The sequence below is a fragment of the Gopherus evgoodei genome, chromosome 1 (assembly GCF_007399415.2).
Source record: "Gopherus evgoodei ecotype Sinaloan lineage chromosome 1, rGopEvg1_v1.p, whole genome shotgun sequence".
Classification (NCBI taxonomy): domain Eukaryota; kingdom Metazoa; phylum Chordata; order Testudines; family Testudinidae; genus Gopherus; species Gopherus evgoodei.
In genome coordinates, this window is record NC_044322.1 from 366,373,007 (window position 1) to 366,386,893 (window position 13,887).

The following is a 13,887-nucleotide window of genomic DNA, read 5'->3' on the forward strand; positions in this document are numbered from 1 at the left end:
TCACTGGGGGCAGCTGCTGCAGCAGCTTTTGTTTTGTTTGTTTTTGTTTTTTTTTAAAAACAAAACCCTTCCCCTTCTCCCCCCCAGCCCAGGGTCTCAGGGCTGAGCCCCCATGTTCTTTGGCCTTGAGACTTGTTTCTCTTCTGTCAGGCCTACATCCTCCCCTGTACCACCACCTGCAGGCTGCCAAGCGTGCCAGGGCAGTGCTAGCTGCCTTTCTTGGCAGCTCTAGCCTCTTGCATGGCTTCCAGCAGCCCAGCTTGTGGCCTGGGCCCAGGGCCCCTTCAGTGCCCCCTTAGAAAGCCAGGCTGTCCGCATGCACCACCCCTGGAGGAGAACAAAGGAGTGTTGGTGCAGGAGGAGATGCTGCGTGTGCAGGCCTGGTGAGCTGCATGAGGGCCTTGGGCTGAGCCTAGAGGGGCTGAGGCTGGAGTAGAGGTAAAAGCGAGTGTGTGCTGCTCCCCAGAGTCAGAAGGGGAGAGGGGGGAAGTCAAGCCCAGGCCATGGCTCATCAAGAAGAGGCACCAATTGTTACTGGGGCAGCGGAAAGTAGTTGGCACGGGGAGGCTGGGGTCTGCTGCAGCCGGTTACCCAGCTCGCAGCAGGTCAGCCTGGTGCTCGGAGTTCGTGGTGGAGCCTCGGGGGCCAGGCCGGGGTGCATGCTGGTGGTGAAGGAGGAAGAGCAGGGGCAGACGATTGGTTGCAGGGAAGCTGCAGCAATGGTGGCAGCAGCCCTCTTAAGAGAGCCAGGCCAGTTAAGATGACTTAGGGGTGGCCCCAACGTGGTGTGTGGGGAGAGGCTGAGGCCCAGCATCAGCTCAGTACCCCCACCCCCTTTGCTGTGAGGCTAGTTCTGTGGGGCTCTGCAGCAGGCATGTAACAGATCCAGCACTGTGTATGCTAACGCCCCATTTATTGAGTTCTAGGAATGACCCCCCAGCACAGCAGTGCTCCCCTGGAGAAGGCGATCACACACCGTCTTCCATACCCGCCCCCAGGCTGCAGAGAGCTAACGTTCTGAGCTGGGCTGGGGGCTTTCAGCTCTTGCTGATGCCGATGGGGGCTTGTGCAGGGGCAGAGTAAAGGGCAAACCGGAGCAGTGCTGTGTGGGGGAGCAGTCATGAGGGGTGGGGCAGCTGCAGCATGCTCTTTGCCCACGTGCCATTCTGCAGTACCCAGGCCTCAGCAAGCAGGAGTGGGGAACAGAATGAGAAATGTGGCAGCGAGCAGAACCAGCTCATCTCACTGCTTCCACCTCCATGTGCCTTTGCTGGTGCGGGGCTGTTGGCTCCCCTAGCAGCACAGCCCAGCTGCACTGGCTCAGGGGCTCTCCTTGCAGGCTGAGTGGTGGGGGAAGGCAGGGCCAGGCCTGAGAGGGGTTGTTTCCTGGGGCCTTGAGGCTGGTTCCTGTTGTGCTCATGGACTGAGGTCATCCAGCGGGGTGAGGGTAGGGGACTGGGTGAGGATGCAGCCTTGGGGGCAGGCAGGAGCCTGCTCGGCTGGTCACCAGCACAGCTGGCCTGGGCAGTACTTGTCAATCAGGGACTGGTAATAGGGCTTCAGCTGCGTCACATCAGGCAGGTCCTCGCATTTGGTGTACAGATCAAACTTGCTGCAGGGAACAGAAAGCAAAGGCTGAACTAGGCTGCTCCCTTTCTACTGTCCCTGCTTCCCTCCCCTCCCAGGAACCTGACAGCAGGAGCGGGGCCAGCTGAGTTGCTCCCCTACAGCAGCCAGAGGCCAGCACCCTGCCCTATGGCAATGGGGCAAGCATCTCAGGCAGGCAGCACTAATCCACCCCTGTGCTGCTGTCTGCCCCCCAGCCCATGGAGCACAGGGGTGATCAATTCTCTCCCATGTCTGTAACTGGACTAGCTCTCCAGGGCTCCCTGTACGCTCAGCACCTTGTTCCCTAGATGCCTCCTAGCCAAAGCCAGTCCCCAAACATTGACCCTCAGAGAACAGCCTCAGCCAGGGAGCCTTCCCTAGCTGCAGCCCTGCTCCCATTCCCTGCTGACTTCAGTCTCTTTGTTCCATTGATCTCAAACACTGCGATTGCCAGACTGGATCAGCCTTGAGGTTCCTCCTGGCTCCCCCCGGGGAAGGAACCTGCTGTGCGAGAGGAAGGTGCAAGCACTCTGCAATGGAAGGTGCGGGGAGGGTAGGATCCAACATTAGGTCCCTTCCTGCTCTCTAATAATTAGAGCACAGCTCAAGCCCAGAAGCTTAATATTGATGCAAAAGCATGTTAGCATCAATAACTATGTGTGTTCCTGTTCTCCACACAAAACGTCCAAGGCCTGGGTGAATCCCAAATTTTTGGCCTCAGTGACTTCATGTGGCAGAAAGTTCCCACAGCTCCCTGTCACTCTGGGTTTGGGGGAAAAAAAAAAGTCTTTATCAGTTTCAAATTTGCTGCCTTTGCTTCCATGGGCACAATGCCCAACCTCCATGCCTGGCTCAGCAGCCCCATCCCCCTACCCCAGGGCTGGGGCACACACTTGAACTCCTTGACCCAGGCCAGCATGCGCAGGTCCTCGTTGCTGCACAGGTGCATGTAATCCCCGCCCGTGTGCCAGGGGTAGAACGAGTGGAAGCGGATCATGTAGAAAGCCTGCAAGAGATGAAGAGGGTGAGAGGGGCAGCATGGGCCCAGACCCACCCATCCTACCACCTCTGAGAGCCTAACCTAGGGGGCTCCTCTCCAGTCCCTGGAGCCAAATCTCCCATGGGTGTCCCCAAGGCTTTTAGTGCCTCGTCCTCAGAGCCTGCAGGAGAGGGGGTCAGCGCTGTGCCAACAGGCATTAAGGAGCAGGTGGAGGCAGAGGGACCCGACTGTGAAGACTTCCTGCTGCTGCAGGGGGTTGCATAACCCAGCTGGACAGCAGGAGAATGCCCATGGGGCAAATGCCCAGCATGCTGTTCCTGAGGGCGGCCAGAGACAGTCTGAGCCAGGGGACAGGCATGAATCAGTTCTCACCGCCATGTACTCCCGTTTCGCGCACCCTCCCCCCAAAAAAAAAAACTCCAAAACTCCCCAACCACTTACCTCCTGCGGGAGAGCAAAGTTGTTGAATTTCATGACTTGGTACATGTACTCTGGGGAGAGAGCAGTGTTAGCCCTGCGAGCTCAGGCACCCAGACGGGCTCCAACGCCCTGTCCCAGCCTCTCTGCTACCCCTCTCAGAACGTGGCGGCTGTGCCAGCCAGAGACGAACCTGCAGTAAGGACTGCATGCAGCTCTACAGCTACGGGCGCCCAGCAGAAAACCAGGGCCTCTTGCTGGGCACCCAGGGTCACTGCCCACATCTGACAATATTAGCCCTGGTGCCAGGCGCAGCACAGATCAGTCAGGGGATGGAGCATCCATCACAGGAGCTAACAATGCCAAAGCGACAGCAAAGCAGAGTAGGCGTGCCGCCCGAGGGCAGAACTCCTGGGTTCTGTTCCTGGCTCTGACAATGGTTTGCAATGCGAGCTTGGGCAAGTCTGTGCCTCTGTTTCCCCAGCTGTGAACGAACGGGGGATACACAGGTCATGCACTACCCACGAGAGCACCTCTGTGAGCTGGCAGGCTGCTATCTGCTGTGGCCCAGCCGCTAGCCAGCAAGGGGAGAGATGCTTTGCAAGGCTATTCCATCATAGTGCCCTAAGCCCCTGTGAACGGGGATGGACCACTAGGGGGAAGATCCTGGTTGCCCAGGGCAGGGGGTGAGCATCATGTGTCTGGAGAGCTGCCCCCGGACCACAGTTTGTTCCTCTGATACCTGGCTGCTATTTGGCGGAGGCTGGTGGCAAGGGGGGTGAGGGCGCACAGGGCTGATGGAGCAGCAAGGTGAAACTGACCCTCACCCTGAAGGGGCCCTAAAAGCAAATCCCCTCCCCAGCTCTGTTCTCCAAGGGGCTTCCGGAGCCAGGCCCAGCCCTCGGCCGCAGCCAAGAGCCCCCGCCAGGCACGCCCTTACCGTCATGGCCCCAGGACATAAGCACGTTGGCCAGGCCGCAGTGAGGCTGGTAGATCCCATACTGTGTGCTGAGCAAGAGAGAGAGCCGGTCAATGGAGCTCCCGGCTGGCCCTCAGCCCTCCCACCTTGTCCCCTCTGCTTGGCGGAGCGCCCTGCAGGGCTACAGGGCACGAGCACTGGCTCAGAGCCGGCAGGGCAGGTGCCTGCAGGCGGGTGCAAAACATGGGCCATGGTAACAATCGGCCGACTCGGCATGTTAATTGTTGGGGAAACTGAGTCTCGTGCCCCCCCCCATCTGGGGGGGAAGGAGGGCAGGACCCAGACCCACCCGGGAGGGGTGCAGTGGGGACTCAGGACTGCAGCTGTGCCATTGGAGGGGGATTACACCTTACCCACCAGCCGCCCCCATGCCCAGCTGCTCTCACCACCCCAGGCCCAGCTCTCTGCTGCTGCAGCCCACAGACCATGAGGGGCAGCCCTGGGGCCGGGGGGCAGAAGAGCCGTCCCAGTGGGAGGCTGCCTTGTAGGATGCAGTGTGCCTAGGGGTCACTTCCTAGTGGCATGGGACCCCCAGGGCTCAGGTACTCTGGCGGAGGGGGAGTAGGGGTAGGACTTACTTGTACAGGGGGTTTTTTGTGTCGGGGTTGTCATGGAAGGTGGAGTCGCTGAAGACAACGGACTCCTGGACCCTGCAGCCCACGGGGAATGTGTCACCCACCACGGCCCACTGCAGAGAGAACGCAGGAGGAAAGGGCTCGCCAGCCATGGCCAAGCTGTTTTGTCCTGGCTCCATTCATGGTCCCTTCAGTGGGCAGCTGGGGGAAGAGAGTAATCTGCCCCGCACCAGCCCCATCCTGGGCTCTCGTAGCCAGAGATCAGCCTGAGCCCATCCATTGCCTTCATTTGTGAGCATTAACTGCAGTAGCTCAATCTCCATGGGGCCCATGGACACGGCCCTTCCCTCTGAATCTTGCTGGGTGCTTGGCCTGTCCCGCTGGTCGGGCTCTGAGCTGGGCCCCTGCTGTCCTGGAAATACACAGCTGAGGAGCTGGCCAGGGACTGGGGGACGACCCCCACTGGCTCCCCTTGCAAAGGGCTCTGTGTCTGACATGCTCTCTGGCAGGTGGCCTGCACGCAACTAGCCTAGGGCATTGCCCCATCACTTCCCCTCCCTGGGCTGGTCCCCAGGGGTCACATGGGGGTAACCAGTCATGCTGGGTGCATTCAACCCACTCCCCTGCCTGGAGCACACGCTGCCTCCATGGCTGCTCACCTGAGGCTCCCCGGCCAGGGCCAGGATTTTGCCCATGTCATGCAGCAGCCCGACCAGCTGGAACCAGTCTGTGACAGAGAGAGCAGAGAGGGGTCAGCCTGGGGCTGGGGTGGGTGCAGCCGCTGGCCGGGCTGTTCGGCACCAGAAAAGCCCACGCTGGTTTCTTGGCTGCACCCACAAGGAGCAGCTAAGGCAGCAGCCTCCTGGTCGGTCCCTGCCTACCCGGCTCTGCGGAGACCCCAACTGGGATCCTGCACCCAAACTCCCCAGTCCCGACTGGCCCTACCTTTGTCCGGGTGGGCCCGGCGGATGCCCTCGGCAGTCTGGTACGCGTGGTAGGAGTTGGGAAAGTCCACGTCCGGGTCCGATTCATCCACCACGTTGTCCAGTAAATCCAAGGCCTCCATGATGCTCATTCGGCGCTGGGCGCAGGCTCCATACTCTGCGCCCTGGGGAGACGGGAGCTGGTGAGGCCCAGCTCTGAGCACAGCTTCTGGGGCAGGAGAATATCTGCACCAGCCTGACTCCCTTGGCTGGGGTCCCCAGGGACTGTTGGGGGAGCAGCGTTCCCTAAAGGACTCAGGGGAGGAGGGCAGGGGGCTCCTGTGGGCTGGGGTTCCCAGGGACTGTCGGGGGGGCAGTGTTCCCTAAGGGGCTCTGAGGGTGGGGACGGGGCTCCCGTGGGCTGCGGTTCCCAGGACAATTGAGGGAGCAGCGTTCCCTAAGGGGCTCTGAGGGTGGGGAGGGGGATCCCATGGGCTGGGGTTCCCAAGGACTGTCGAGGGGGCAGTGTTTCCTAAGGGGCTCTGAGGGTGGGGAGGGGGATCCCATGGGCTGGGGTTTCCAAGGACTGTTGGGGGGGGCAGCGTTCCTTAAGGGGCTCTGGGGTGGGAGGGGAGGGGGCTCCCGTGGGCTGGGGTTCCCAGGGACTGTCGGAGGGCAGTGTTCCCTAAGGGGCTCTGGGGTGGGAGGGGATGGGGCTCCCGTGGGCTGGGGTCCCCAGGGACTGTCGGGGGAGCAGTGTTCCCTGAAGGACTCAGGGGAGGAGGGCAGGGGGCTCCCGTGGGCTGGGGTTCCCAGGGACTGTCGAGGGGGCAGCGTTCCCTAAGGGGCTCTGAGGGTGGGGAGGGGGATCCCATGGGCTGGGGTTTCCAAGGACTGTCGAGGGGGCAGTGTTCCTTAAGGGGCTCTGAGGGTGGGGAGGGGGCTCCCGTGGGCTGCGGTTCCCAGGGGCTGTCGGGGGGGGCAGCGTTCCTTAAGGGGCTCTGGGGTGGGAGGGGAGGGGGCTCCCGTGGGCTGGGGTTCCCAGGGACTGTCGGAGGGCAGTGTTCCCTAAGGGGCTCTGGGCTGGGCTGGAGGAGGGGGCTCCTGTGGGCTGGGGCTCCTGGGGAGCCGGGCTGTGGCTAACCCTTTCGTAGACACAACCGCTGGAGAGTCATAGCCCCCTCTCAGGAAGGGGCTGTCTGAGCGTCTCGGGGGGCTGGGTCAGCAGCGCTGGGGGGGGCACAGGTGGGGCTTTGTGCGTCCCCAGGGGATGTACCTTCTTCCGGACAAAGTCTACGGTCTGGTGCGTGTGCATCAGCAGGTAGGTGTTATACACGCGATCCAGCAGCGGCCCGGCCTGGAACAACACACCCGTGACTCACATGAGAGCCCAGGCCTCCTACTCCAGCACCAGCTTCTCCGACAGGAGGTAGCTATGGAGCTCTGGCCATGGGGAGCAGGACAGGAGCGCTGGCTATTCCAATCCTGGTCACTCCCCGCAGGGGGCGCTGTGGGGAGTGGGGCAGGAGCGCTGGCTATTCCAGCCCTGGTCACTCCCAGCAGGGGGCGCTATGGGGAGTGGGGCAGGAGCGCTGGCTGTGGGAGGAGCTCCTGGCTATTCCAGCCCTGGTCACTCCCAGCAGGGGGCGCTGTGAGGAGTGGGGCGGGAGCGCTGGCTGTGGGAGGAGCTCCCAGCTATTCCAGTCCTGGTCACTCCCCGCAGGGGGCGCTATGGAGAGTGGGGTGGGAGCGCTGGCTGTGGGAGGAGCTCCCGGCTATTCCAGCCCTGGTCACTCCCAGCAGGGGGCGCTGTGGGGAGTGGGGCGGGAGCGCTGGCTGTGGGAGGAGCTCCCAGCTATTCCAGTCCTGGTCACTCCCAGCAGGGGGGCGCTGTGTGGAGTGGGGCGGGAGCGCTGGCTGTGGGAGGAGCTCCCGGCTATTCCAGTCCTGGTCACTCCCCGCAGGGGGCGCTCTGGGGAGTGGGGTGGGAGCGCTGGCAGTGGGAAGAGCTCCCGGCTATTCCAATCCTGGTCACTCCCAGCAGGGGGTGCTGTGGGGAGTGGGGCGGGAGCGCTGGCTGTGGGAGGAGCTCCCAGCTATTCCAGCCCTGGTCACTCCCAGCAGGGGGCGCTATGGGGAGTGGGGTGGGAGCGCTGGCTGTGGGAGGAGCTCCCGGCTATTCCAATCCTGGTCACTCTCAGCAGGGGGCGCTGTGGGGAGTGGGTTGGGAGCGCTGGCTGTGGGAGGAGCTCCCGGCTATTCCAGTCCTGGTCACTCCCCGCAGGGGGCGCTATGGGGAGTGGGGTGGGAGCGCTGGCTGTGGGAGGAGCTCCCGGCTATTCCAGTCCTGGTCACTCCCAGCAGGGGGTGCTGTGGGGAGTGGGGCAGGAGCACTGGCCATGGGGGACTCCCGGCTATTCCAGTCCTGGTCACTCCCAGCAGGGGGCGCTCTGGGGAGTGGGGCAGGAGCACTGGCCATGGGGGACTCCCGGCTATTCCAGCCCTGGTCACTCCCCGCAGGGGGCGCTGTGGGGAGTGGGGTGGGAGCGCTGGCTGTGGGAGGAGCTCCCGGCTATTCCAGTCCTGGTCACTCCCAGCAGGGGGCGCTGTGGGGAGTGGGGTGGGAGCGCTGGCTGTGGGAGGAGCTCCCGGCTATTCCAGTCCTGGTCACTCCCAGCAGGGGGTGCTGTGGGGAGTGGGGCAGGAGCACTGGCCATGGGGGACTCCCGGCTATTCCAGTCCTGGTCACTCCCAGCAGGGGGCGCTCTGGGGAGTGGGGCAGGAGCACTGGCTGTGGGAGGAGCTCCTGGCTATTCCAGTCCTGGTCACTCCCAGCAGGGGGCGCTGTGGGGAGCAGGACAGGAGCACTGGCTGTGGGAGGAGCTCCCGGCTATTCCAGTCCTGGTCACTCCCCGCAGGGGGCGCTATGGAGAGTGGGGCGGGAGCGCTGGCTGTGGAAGGAGCTCCCGGCTATTCCAGTCCTGGTCACTCCCAGCAGGGGGCGCTGTGGGGAGTGGGGCGGGAGCGCTGGCTGTGGGAGGAGCTCCTGGCTATTCCAGCCCTGGTCACTCCCCGCAGGGGGCGCTGTGGGGAGTGGGGTGGGAGCGCTGGCTGTGGGAGGAGCTCCCGGCTATTCCAGTCCTGGTCACTCCCAGCAGGGGGCGCTATGGAGAGTGGGGCGGGAGCGCTGGCTGTGGAAGGAGCTCCCGGCTATTCCAGTCCTGGTCACTCCCAGCAGGGGGCGCTGTGGGGAGTGGGGCGGGAGCGCTGGCTGTGGGAGGAGCTCCCGGCTATTCCAGTCCTGGTCACTCCCCGCAGGGGGCGCTGTGGGGAGTGGGGTGGGAGCGCTGGCTGTGGGAGGAGCTCCCGGCTATTCCAGCCCTGGTCACTCCCTGCAGGGGGCGCTGTGGGGAGTGGGGTGGGAGCGCTGGCTGTGGGAGGAGCTCCCGGCTATTCCAGTCCTGGTCACTCCCAGCAGGGGGCGCTGTGGGGAGTGGGGCGGGAGCGCTGGCTGTGGGAGGAGCTCCCGGCTATTCCAGTCCTGGTCACTCTCAGCAGGGGGCGCTGTGGGGAGTGGGGTGGGAGCGCTGGCTGTGGGAGGAGCTCCCGGCTATTCCAGTCCTGGTGACTCCCAGCAGGGGGCGCTCTGGGGAGTGGGGCAGGAGCACTGGCCATGGGGGACTCCCGGCTATTCCAGTCCTGGTCACTCCCAGCAGGGGGCGCTCTGGGGAGTGGGGCAGGAGCACTGGCTGTGGGAGGAGCTCCTGGCTATTCCAGTCCTGGTCACTCCCAGAAGGGGGTGCTGTGGGGAGCAGGACAGGACCGCTGGCTGTGGGAGGAGCTCCCGGCTATTCCAGTCCTGGTCACTCCCAGCAGGGGGCGCTATGGAGAGTGGGGCGGGAGCGCTGGCTGTGGGAGGAGCTCCCGGCTATTCCAGTCCTGGTCACTCTCAGCAGGGGGCGCTGTGGGGAGTGGGGCGGGAGCGCTGGCTGTGGGAGGAGCTCCCGGCTATTCCAGTCCTCGTCACTCCCAGCAGGGGGTGCTGTGGGGAGTGGGGCGGGAGCGCTGGCTGTGGGAGGAGCTCCTGGCTATTCCAGCCCTGGTCACTCCCCGCAGGGGGCGCTATGGGGAGTGGGGCGGGATCGCTGGCTGTGGGAGGAGCTCCCGGCTATTCCAGCCCTGGTCACTCCCTGCAGGGGGCGCTGTGGGGAGTGGGGCGGGAGCGCTGGCTGTGGGAGGAGCTCCCGGCTATTCCAGTCCTGGTCACTCCCAGCAGGGGGTGCTGTGGGGAGTGGGGTGGGAGCGCTGGCTGTGGGAGGAGCTCCCGGCTATTCCAGTCCTGGTCACTCCCAGCAGGGGGCGCTGTGGGGAGCAGGACAGGAGCGCTGGCTGTGGGAAGAGCTCCTGGCTATTCCAGTCCTGGTCACTCCCCGCAGGGAGTGCTGTGGGGAGTGGGGCGGGATCGCTGGCTGTGGGAGGAGCTCCTGGCTATTCCAGTCCTGGTCACTCCCCGCAGGGGGCGCTATGGGGAGTGGGGTGGGAGCGCTGGCTGTGGGAGGAGCTCCCGGCTATTCCAGTCCTGGTCACTCCCAGCAGGGGGCGCTGTGGGGAGTGGGGCGGGAGCGCTGGCTGTGGGAGGAGCTCCCGGCTATTCCAGTCCTGGTCACTCCCAGCAGGGGGCGCTGTGGGGAGTGGGGTGGGAGTGCTGGCTGTGGGAGGAGCTCCCGGCTATTCCAGTCCTGGTCACTCCCAGCAGGGGGCGCTGTGGGGAGTGGGGCGGGAGCGCTGGCTGTGGGAGGAGCTCCCGGCTATTCCAGTCCTCGTCACTCCCAGCAGGGGGTGCTGTGGGGAGTGGGGCGGGAGCGCTGGCTGTGGGAGGAGCTCCTGGCTATTCCAGCCCTGGTCACTCCCCGCAGGGGGCGCTATGGGGAGTGGGGCGGGATCGCTGGCTGTGGGAGGAGCTCCCGGCTATTCCAGCCCTGGTCACTCCCTGCAGGGGGCGCTGTGGGGAGTGGGGCGGGAGCGCTGGCTGTGGGAGGAGCTCCCGGCTATTCCAGTCCTGGTCACTCCCAGCAGGGGGTGCTGTGGGGAGTGGGGTGGGAGCGCTGGCTGTGGGAGGAGCTCCCGGCTATTCCAGTCCTGGTCACTCCCAGCAGGGGGTGCTGTGGGGAGTGGGGTGGGAGCGCTGGCTGTGGGAGGAGCTCCCGGCTATTCCAGTCCTGGTCACTCCCAGCAGGGGGTGCTGTGGGGAGTGGGGCGGGATCGCTGGCTGTGGGAGGAGCTCCTGGCTATTCCAGTCCTGGTCACTCCCCGCAGGGGGCGCTATGGGGAGTGGGGTGGGAGCGCTGGCTGTGGGAGGAGCTCCCGGCTATTCCAGTCCTGGTCACTCCCAGCAGGGGGTGCTGTGGGGAGTGGGGCGGGAGCGCTGGCTGTGGGAGGAGCTCCCGGCTATTCCAGTCCTGGTCACTCCCAGCAGGGGGTGCTGTGGGGAGTGGGGCAGGAGCGCTGGCTGTGGGAAGAGCTCCTGGCTATTCCAGCCCTGGTCACTCCCCGCAGGGGGCGCTGTGGGGAGTGGGGCGGGAGCACTGGCTGTGGGAGGAGCTCCTGGCTATTCCAGTCCTGGTCACTCCCCGCAGGGGGCGCTGTGGGGAGTGGGGCAGGAGCGCTGGCTGTGGGAGGAGCTCCCGGCTATTCCAGCCCTGGTCACTCCCCGCAGGGGGCGCTGTGGGGAGTGGGGCAGGAGCGCTGGCTGTGGGAGGAGCTCCCGGCTATTCCAGCCCTGGCCTCTCCCTTGGCCCCTCCTAGCTCCAGCAGGGAGTGCTGTGGTCACCGGATTGCCAGCCTGTTGGTCAGAGCAGAGTGGCTCCAGTCTCAGTGCCTAGCCTCGGGACCCGTCTCTGCCTAGACGTGGGGGGCTGACACCCATGCCCACGGGGTAGGTCCCAGACAGCCTGTGGCAGGTGACAGGGCAGCGGGAGCTCACCGTGTAATTCCTGTAGTCTGTTTTCAGTTTCCCATGCTCAGCCCCTGCCTCCGGCCGGTAAACTTCAGAGGGGTCTGCGTCCTGGGGTGAGGGAAGCTTCGCATGAGGGACCAGCGAGGGTAGCACCCTCCTTCTCCCCTCCCTGCTACCCCCTCCCACCCGACCCCGGCCATGCCACCCATACCAGGGGCTATTGCCTCAGTAGATCAGGCAGTCTGTCTGTCTGTCTGCTGTGTCAGTATGTCCAACTGTCCCTTAGTCCGTCACTCTGTCTGTCTGTCCATGTTCCACAGTGGACTCCCAGTTCCACAGAAGCTGTCAGGGAGCCTGGAAGCTCTCAGAGACCTGGTTCCCCAGCAGCCCACCTGCCGGGCTGGCCAGCGCTGGGAACCCTGGAAGCCCAGACTCCCCAGCCGACTGCCAGGCAGGCTGCCGCAGAGCCAGGGAGTGCCTGCGCAGGCAAGGGACCCGCCTACTTCCTGCAAAAGTTTTGTTGCAACTGACACATTCCTACAGAACAGTTCAACTTCAACAAATCGGCATTTTCTGATGGAATCATGATCCAGCAGCAAATTCCCAACCAGCTCCAATGCCCAGCTGTGTCACTAGGGAGATCTACACCTGTCCTGTTCTTATAGTTCTGACAGGTTTCCATGCCCCGCCCAATCCTCCACCGCTATTATAATCCACCAATCAGACTCCAGCCTTAGACTGCACGCCCCTCCTTCCTGTCCAATGAAATGGCCCTATGGCTCTGGAAGTCCTGCCTACTTTTTCCAGGACCCCTAGGTTTCAGGTTTGGTCACATACTTATGGCACCATTCAGCCATTTTGGGAAAAAAATGAGATTTTTTTTCAAGTTTTTTTAGTGTATCCTACTGGAATCATTCAAAACAAATGAATAAATATAAATCTCATGTTCCTTCCTTATTTTTAGTGTAAAATATACTTCGTGTGCAAAAATCAAGTTGATTAAATAATTGTATGAAACCACTACAGTAGTACAAGTCTAACTAAATTAAAAACATGCAACAAAAGCTTAGTAGCAGAGCAATAATATATACATGAGAAAAATACATTTATATATCTAGTCATGCATTAGCCTCAATTTGTTAGTACAATTTAAATGTAGTCAAATTACATAATTGTATAAATACATGTAAAATACATGTAATAAATACATGTAAAAAGTCTTAATAACAAAGGCATAAAAGAGAAGTGTTACGTTTTACATATATAACTTTTCCTCATTTTTAAAGTATTCTTATTATGTATTCTCTTATGCAGTTAGCTCAGTTCTAAATAAATTAAATACACCAGTATGCAAAAAAAGACAACGGAGAAATAAATGAGAAATGTTTATATATATATTTCTATGATATATAGCATGCATTTTTCTGATTTTGTGGGCAGAACGTTTCTAAATAAATTAAAAACATGCACAAGGGCTGCAAGGGATTCCTGATAGAAAGTGTAAATATAACTTTAGGGTTAATGATGCCTGTACAGGGTCTAGCTGTTCGCCTGCTGCCTTTCCGAGATGACCAAGAAAGTTTTTAAAAGGGATGGGGGAGCCGGGAGAAAGATGAGAAAAGCCACTTACGCAACAGAAAGTGAATATTTTGGCCCTCATTGTGATGGACAAAGATGAATTAATCGCTGGACTAGAAGACCCAGGTGATTATGACATAAAATGTTTGATTCCACAATCCTCATTTCCGGGGTCCACACTTTAGACGAATGTTTAAAAATTGAAGAAGATGCAGAAAAGAGCCACAAAAAGGGGGGTGAGGGGGAGAAAATGCCTTGAAGCAAGAGACATAAAGAGCCGCCTGTTCAGCTCACCAACCAGATGTTGAAAGGTGACTCTTGGTTCCCGTGTATAGGGACCTTCGTCGAGAGAAAAGATTGGGCACTAAAGGGGTCTGTAGTCTAGCTGAGCAAAGCAGCCCAAGAACCAGCGGCTGGAAGCTGAAGACTGATCACATCCGATTAGAAATAAGGTGCATTTTGTCGCAGTGAGTGAGTGATTAACCATTGGCACAAACTGCCATGGTGGGTGGGGTGGTTTGTCCATCGCGGAGGTCTTCAGATCAGGACTATCTTTCTTTCTGGAAGGTCCACTTTAGCCACATCACAGGTTATGCTGTAGTGAAACACCCACTGCTGGGCTACATACGGGGGAACTGGGTGAATTTGAATGGGCTATGATATGCGGGAGGTCAGGCTAGATGATCTAATGGCAGGGCCGGCCTTATGGGTGGGCAATGTGGGCGATCACCCAGGATGCCATGGTCAAGAGAGAAGGAGCCTGCTGGGCCTAGGGTGCGAGGCCATAGAAGGGAGCTCGGGACAATGGGAGGGAGGCAGCGGGGGTCAAGGGCAAAGGAGGGGGGGGCCTG

General features: G+C 61.3%; 1 protein-coding gene across 1 annotated transcript; it reads right to left on the bottom strand.

The window, feature by feature from the left end:
• Positions 1–26: 26 nt before the first annotated feature.
• MIOX (myo-inositol oxygenase) lies at positions 27–12,315 on the bottom strand. The gene is made up of 10 exons (XM_030549922.1): positions 12,296–12,315; positions 11,486–11,675; positions 6,779–6,859; positions 5,525–5,687; positions 5,239–5,306; positions 4,583–4,692; positions 3,966–4,033; positions 3,050–3,099; positions 2,502–2,614; positions 27–1,612 (listed from the first exon to the last, which is right to left on the bottom strand). Exons 1-10 carry the CDS (start codon positions 12,313–12,315, stop codon positions 1,504–1,506), a joined length of 972 nt encoding a protein of 323 aa, XP_030405782.1. The 3' UTR covers positions 27–1,503.
• Positions 12,316–13,887: the final 1,572 nt, after the last annotated feature.

Coding starts and splice junctions, on each gene's coding strand:
- MIOX (XM_030549922.1), bottom strand. CDS start 12,315: ATGGCTGAATGGTGCCATAA. Junction 3,100..3,965: donor TATGTCCTGGGGCCATGACG/GTAAGGGCGTGC, acceptor CTCTCTCCCCAG/AGTACATGTACCAAGTCATG. Junction 2,615..3,049: donor ACTTTGCTCTCCCGCAGGAG/GTAAGTGGTTGG, acceptor CATCTCTTGCAG/GCTTTCTACATGATCCGCTT.